Source organism: Syngnathus scovelli, chromosome 14, assembly GCF_024217435.2.
Source record: "Syngnathus scovelli strain Florida chromosome 14, RoL_Ssco_1.2, whole genome shotgun sequence".
Taxonomy (NCBI): domain Eukaryota; kingdom Metazoa; phylum Chordata; class Actinopteri; order Syngnathiformes; family Syngnathidae; genus Syngnathus; species Syngnathus scovelli.
The window spans coordinates 7,352,097-7,359,253 of NC_090860.1; the positions used below are offsets into that span (position 1 = coordinate 7,352,097).

Genomic DNA, 7,157 nt, shown 5'->3' on the forward strand with positions numbered 1-7,157 from the left:
TTTACAAAATTTTCTTCCAGCGCTCCTAAAATTGCGTGCGTGCGTGTGTGTGTGAGAAGTCCACTTGAGTGCAAGCAAATGTCGTATTTGTGGCTATACTAAGGGTCTTGCAACACAAGACCCCTTGTGGTGGCCATTGGAGCGCTACAAAGGAAGCCAAAGTGAGCAAACTAGATTGTGATATCATGACCAGGCCTGCACCCCTCCCCCGTTGCTCAAGAAGAATAGTCTCTCTGTTAGCCCTTCCTCTCACACACTCGGTTTTTGGGTCAAGAAGGGTGTGGAGTGGTGTCAGGGGCGTGGGGTACATTAGATAAGTGCCGTGACACTTCCCAGCATGAATCGTGATGGGAGATTGAGCGCTACAATGGTGTGACCAATCAGAATTCTCAGGAATCCTTCAGGCCTCTCGAAATTCACTTGCACACAAATGCTCTTTTAAATCATGATTAAGTTGTCCACTGTCATTTAAAAATAAAAATGAACAGATGGGAATGTGAATTATGTTAAAATGGAACGCTCGATTAATACAGAAATAAATGGGCAGTATGGCTGGGACCACTGGAATTAGTATTGCGCAGTGAGAAAAATGGTAAGCAAATAAAGGGTTCATTCTAGGACATTTAAATCAAGCTCTATTTGTGACTCGGGAGTGCATCTGTTGTTACCTTTATCCCAGCAAAAACATTTAAAGTGCTGCACACAGTGACATTAAGCAACAACTGGTTTGTGAAGTTAGGCAATGAGTGGATAACAAAACTTTTGTTTTGGGTCAACTATGGATTTAAGTGTGTGAGTTTCATCAGACTTTTACCTCTGTAGAACAGTAATATAAGTAAAATCAAATAAATTATAACTATATAAATTATATTTCTGTGAGACGGATTTTAGGCCATTTGCTAAACCTAAATATGAACTTTTATTTTGAAATGTTATTATTTTGACATTTCCGTCACATTTGATTCGACTTCCTCTTTGTGCGCAGTCTGAAGCGTTTTACCTTACAGCGACACCAAGCGGCAAACAATCGGTGATTTTTATTTTTGAGAAATGCAGTTTTGTCCAAATGTCACAAGTTGAAGTTACTCTTTGAAAGTTAATTTTATTTCATAGTCTTGTACGAAACGCATTTAATTTACCATACTTTTCATTTTAGTCCGAGGTAATCAGGGTAAACCACCTGATAACAACAAGTTCTTTGTAGCTTTTTGTTGCATGTCCGATATGCTCGCCAAAGTTTGGTCAAACTTTGAGCACAGTTTTCGGACAACGCTGCAAACGTTGACAATGTGGTGGCAGGTACGGTATGTTAGTAGTTTATTAACAATTGCACACTGATTTTGACTGGTTACCTATTGTCAATATACGAGGAATTTATTGGGTAACCCCACGAGACGCTGCTCGACGTCCACGAAAAGACGTAAATTTAGTAACTTTATTTCAAAATCCAGGAGTGACTGCGTTTGCATTTATGCCGTCAAATCTGCAGTTTACGTTTCGTAGTCTGCATGGAGGGAAAAACAAAAAGGGAAAGCACACCTGCGTTTTGTGTCTGTCAAGTTTAATGTTGCGGCTGTCGCCCATTGGCGGTTTAACTTGGCCATTACATCCGGAAAGGATGCGACAACTGCGACTGCTCTTGGGCAACATCCACTCAAATTTGGTTTATGCACAGTAGTGAAGTGTTTTAGAACAAGAGGGTACTCCTTTTCGAATTATGAAGGACTTTTAAAAGGTATGAGTCGTTTTGTTGTTGTCATTTTTATTCTTTGACATTATTGTAGCGTGTACTTTTGATATTTTTATGAAAAACATTTTTACGGATAGCCTGATGTGTAATAATAATAGTGTGGGATGTTATCAATCTATATTAAACAAATGTAAATTGATTACCTTTTAATGTTCTCACAGGAGAACGTCAAGCTATTTTTTTTTTAGGATCTCTTGAAGATGGCAAATTTAAAATAAGGAACTTAAGTTTGCAAGGAAGTGAGTCAAGCGGGTGCTCAGATTTCTCAATGTCACACTCACCCATCATTGACGTTAACAATCGAGACGTACGTCTGACCTTATTGCTAATACAATAATCATTAATATTCAGCGGTGTAGTCTTGAAACAAGACTAGAGGATACTAAGGAGCGTGGAAGTGCTTTGTGCATCACAAATTGCTGACAGTACAACTTGAAAGCTGTGAGTCAAGTGCTGCGTTTGATTTGTGTTTTTCCTCAGATTTCATTGTTTCTTTGGTTGGTGTGATAAATTACGTATTACCTCCATTGTAGAAAAGGTGATCGTGTTAACTCTTTGTCCGTTGTAATATTTATGAACTGATCCAAAGGCTCCTGGTATGTTTTCATTTGGCTATCCGAAATTGGTCAACTTTGTAATGTTAAAAAAATGGACACTGTGCTGTTTATATAGTCATTTGGTATTATAGTTTGCAGGAGGTCTAGGTTTTGCTAAGTGTTTTTTTTACTTCCATACTTTAAAATGTGCTTTCGCTTGGTGCTGTTGAATAACTGTGTATTAGTCAATGAACCATAAGAATTGGAATTGCATTTTTCTTTTCTTGCTGGTGATATGCTTTGTTTGCTTTTTGTCTTTCTGACCAGGCTGCCTTCCCCATATCTGTGTCACCCTCCATGGCTGCTGACGATTACAACCCAGTAAGTTCTTTTTATTTTGTTTTGTTAGTTACATTTTTGTGGGTGCTTGCGCTGTCTTTTAGTTAGCAACTTTGCGGGACCCAAAATGACCACCAAGCAAGCCAACTGTTTTGTCGCAAAGGGCTACTTGTTGGAATTAATTTTCATATACTGACCTCTTTATCAACTACTTTTTTCATTTTAGTCTTATAATGAAGAGGTTAGAGAAAGCCTGGCAGACATTTATTTGTTTGGGTGTAACATTCTGACTACAATTAAGGCTATATTGTGAAAAAACAAAACAATGTATCAATATTTATTTTATTTATTTATTTCAACAACTTTTGATGTGTGGGCAGTTTCTGAAGATAAGTGAAACCAAATTTAATCTAGATCTGATCTAAATAATTCAACATACATGACATATCTTCAGATTATGTTTAGAACTATTTCCTTTAATTCAACAAATGGATAAAATGTCCTCCAATATCATTGTTCTAGGCTTTATTTGGAAATAGAGCCCATAGCTGAAGAAGACAGAAAGCCAGGGCACAGTTGAAGAACGTCATTATTTTTGCGTGTGTGCTTGCGTACGTATGAGAGAAGTAGAGAGACAGAGTGAGTGCATGTGACATTTGCAGTGTGAAACAGGATGTTCCAGGCGGCTTCTTCTTGTGAGCTGCTTGGTTTTGGTTAGCATGCTCTTAAATTCACTGACCCACCACTCAATCTCACTCCTGTTTTTGTTTTTTTTTTGCTCCAAAAGGTCTCCCTGCGCCACAAGTCCAAGAAGAAGAGCCGAACTGGTAGGTCGTCACCCTCCGGTTTCCATCAATTTTTCTGCAGGGCCCTGGAACTGTAATTGTGTAAATGTAATAGTGGGCTAGTATGCGCTTGCTTATTTACATACTTCAATATAGGGTTTACCTCTTTGTAGCCAATTTGAGTTAATTTGGGAATCATGATCATACCTAGATTCATATGTGAAAAAGGTAGGCTGGTGTTATTGGCTTTTTAACATCTAGGTGGAATTTTATTGTTTGCAACCTCAATTGAGGTCACTGGAAACCATTTGAGCTTTCATACATTGTATAATGTCTCATTGTGGCTTTTGCACGTGTGTGTGTGCGTGTGTGTTTGTGCACAGGCAATGGTGCAATGAGCAGGCGGCGGGTGTCAGTCAAAGAGCTGGGTCAGCCCGACCACCAGGGTTGGTTGTACAAGAAGAAAGAGAGCAAAGGCTTCCTGGGTATGAAATGGAAGAAGTTCTGGTTCGTCCTGAAGAAAACAGCGTTCTATTGGTACACAAACCAGCTGGTGAGAATACCGTTATCGTTTTACTGAAGGTGTGAAATCTATTTGAGTTGGATGTCTAATGGATGATCGAGCAATTCTGACAAATGTTGAGCCGCAAAGACTATTTGAAGAAGAGTTCCTCCACAGCCTGTCTTAAAAGTAACTAGCATGCAGTCTCACACCTCCTATGACCCTGATGGAACGGCCAGTTTGACTGACAGGTTCGGTTTGGTGTGAAATGTCACAGACAGGAAATAGAAGAAGTAGCGGACGGCAGTGGGCTTTGTCAGGAAGTGGCTTAAAGTCGTTTCACACTCACTCTTGTTCAATGTTTGTGATACAGGCGGAGAAAGCCGAGGGCTACATTGACCTCACCAACTTCATGATCGACCGAGCCATCGAGTGCAAGAAGAAACAGTAAGCGATGCGCTTCGCAATGTCCCCCGCTAAGCTCCTCATTTTTAGACGTGGACATCATTGGAAGTGGCGTTGCGCTCTCTTTCATGTCCCTTCTCAACATTGCCTCATTTTTGTCTGCAGTGCATTCAAAGCCTGCCACCCACAAGTTATGATGTTTTATTTTGCTGCTGAGAACCACGAAGAAATGAACATGTAAGTACAACGGCGTACCCACTGCATTGGAAAAGATGCTTCAAATTAAATGAAATGTTCAAATCCTGCCGAGCAATTACCTTGTGTGTGTGTGTTCCAGATGGCTGAACAAGCTCGGGCTTGCCTCCATTCATTATGAGCCCACGGAACAAGACACAGCAGCTGGTAAGCTTCTGAAGAAACCTCGCTTTTGTGTGACTTTGTCATTTCAATTGAAAACACAGCGAGTTGGAAGGTGACATTGCGCATGTGTGCTTTTAGAGTGTTACAGTGAGGCCAGTGACCATGAAGATGCAGAAACCACAGATATACCTCCACCGCCATACTGTGAGCAGACCCAGCGGGACTCCGGGGCTCCGTCTGGTCCACCTGGTAGCACACATCAGGTCTGAGCCATGGCTTGGTCGAGTGTTTGCCTGTATTGCGTAGCAAATGTGTAATCAACCTCTCTGATTATCTCGGTCTCACAGGGCACTCTTCCTCCACCGTACACGCCGACGGTCCCTAGCGAAGGAAACGGCTCACATTCCTCGCCTCCCAGTACGATGACATCCCACAGCTCCTCCGCCTCGTCTCTCTCCAAACAGCGCCAGTCCTGGTTGGACCTGGTGGCACAGATGTCTTCTGCTTCTTCAGGCGAAGCGCCGGCGGTGTGCTCGGTCCAGGTGCACTTGCATCAACACCCGCCTGAGGAGGACGAGGAGGTGGAGGAGAATTCGGCTCCTCTGGAGTTGGCTGAAACAGGGTTCACTGAGGAAGGCGCAGCAAACATGGAGGCTTCAGGTGTGGTGGACAAAGGTGAGACATTTTTAACACGGCCAGCTTAGGCCACCAGTGATATAATTTACATTCTATTTTTTGGTGTTATTGCTGTTATGGTTACTTAACATGTAGTCTGTGATGATACTAATCATGATGTCGTGGGACTAATGTTGCTGCAGGAGATTACGGCAACACCGCCGATGAGATGGAGAAACTGTATATCCACTTGAAGGAGGCCAGCCTGTCGCCTATAGGAGACCGCAAACCATCTACCAAACGGGAATTCAGGGCATCCTTCGTGAAACGTTGCAAAAACCAAACTGTCAATGACAAACTGCATCTCATCAGGACACTGAACAGCACCTTAAAGGTTGGTTTGTTTTCCTATAGTGTTGCTTTGATGAATTGTGGTTCACCTTAGTTGCAGATTTTTAAGTGATTTTTCTTTTACATCCCAGTCAAAACAGGCAGACCTACAGGCACTAGAGCAGGTGCTGTCAGACACTGAGCTGACTTCGGTCAAGTTCAGAGAATGGAAGGAAGCCAACGGGCCTTTGGTGCAAGAGATCTGTGTCCCAAATGACCAACATGTAGAGGCCTCCCAAGATGGCGCAATGGCCATTGCTGCTCCTGTAGCTGAGTCCAGTTTTTAAAGACTCCCCTGTGTCCCGCTACTGACTTTTCTTACACACACCTGTACATACACACTGCTGTTAAATTTTAAAGTGGGACTACTGTGGACTTTTACGATCTTCAATGAAAACGTTTTATTTTCTATTTCTATATAGAGTCTGTACAGCCATTTTTTAACTAGCGGGTCACATTACAATGTGAAATGCATCCTAGTATTAGTTTTACCATTTGTAAAATTAGCATCTTTTGCAGGGTATTCCTTTTATTTTTTGCCGTTTGTGTTTGTGAAAGATGGAGTATTTCGCATTGCTCTCTACATGGAAACACTTGTTTTTGTTTTGTTGAAGGTTTGAGCTATTTAGATGGTGCCGGATATAATGTATGTTCTTTACTGTTTTCAGTTTCTTACGGGTGCCATGCACCTTCAATGCCTGTTACACCTTTTGAACAAACTTGAGAAGGATCTCTACTGAACTTCAGTCTGCAAGAACTGAGTAGTTATCATAAATCACGAGTATTCACGTTTGTTTGAATTTCTTTTCGATGATGTAAAGCAGAACATTTTGTTCTACAATCTCACTTAAAATGTGATTATGACTTGTAAGTAAAATGGCTCATTTTAACTGCTGTAAATTAAACCAAACACAAAAATGTGTATTCAGTATTTTAAGCTCTATGAAACATTGGTAGTGGGAAACTCACAGTTAAGAAGGACACCGGTGAATAGCAAATTTTAACCAGAGATGGATTAATTTGTCCCCAGATGTCTTTTTGCTGCTGATTTTAAAAATGTTGTCCCTTATTTTCTAGCTCATCAGGTTTTAGAAATAGTTTCATATTTTGTTTAACCTATAAAATATTGCACAATATGGATTTGACTGTTGTAGTTGCATTTCAGAAAAAAATCCACTTTTTGCTGAACCTCCTTAATTCATCAATATTACTAAATATGTATATTACTATGGTGCATATTACATTATTATGACAACCTGATGTGCTAGAGGGGAAAAAAAGTACATTTCAGAATCAGTGTAAAAAAAAAAACCACACATCTAGAAAATTTTACTTAAATCTGATTGGAAAAAAAACGAAAAAAAAAACAACACTTGTTCATCACTGTAATTGCCACTCTCAAAACAGTAAAACAGATCCAAGTCCAAGTTGCAATCAAATATAATGACAACCCCAACCTTGGTCCAACCCAATGT

At 40.6% G+C, this 7,157-nt stretch overlaps 1 protein-coding gene across 5 annotated transcripts in view; it reads left to right on the plus strand.

Moving 5' to 3' along the window:
* Positions 1-6,604, plus strand: part of LOC125981315 (connector enhancer of kinase suppressor of ras 3) — a 34,042-nt gene extending 27,438 nt beyond the window's left edge. Inside the window, exons 16-26 of one of the 5 annotated variants that reach the window (XM_049741292.2) lie at positions 2,614-2,667; positions 3,413-3,452; positions 3,794-3,963; positions 4,286-4,359; positions 4,483-4,554; positions 4,655-4,719; positions 4,816-4,940; positions 5,025-5,094; positions 5,191-5,352; positions 5,496-5,686; positions 5,775-6,604. In XM_049741292.2, the coding sequence (XP_049597249.1) occupies positions 2,614-2,667; positions 3,413-3,452; positions 3,794-3,963; positions 4,286-4,359; positions 4,483-4,554; positions 4,655-4,719; positions 4,816-4,940; positions 5,025-5,094; positions 5,191-5,352; positions 5,496-5,686; positions 5,775-5,969 (1,218 nt within the window). In that variant the 3' untranslated portion in view covers positions 5,970-6,604. Of the gene's footprint in view, positions 1-48; positions 1,300-1,383; positions 1,736-1,833; positions 2,192-2,613; positions 2,668-3,412; positions 3,453-3,793; positions 3,964-4,285; positions 4,360-4,482; positions 4,555-4,654; positions 4,720-4,815; positions 4,941-5,024; positions 5,353-5,495; positions 5,687-5,774 lie in introns of those variants that run through there. The other 4 variants (XM_049741295.2, XM_049741296.2, XM_049741297.2 and 1 more) reach the window with 4 other exon arrangements.
* Positions 6,605-7,157: the final 553 nt, after the last annotated feature.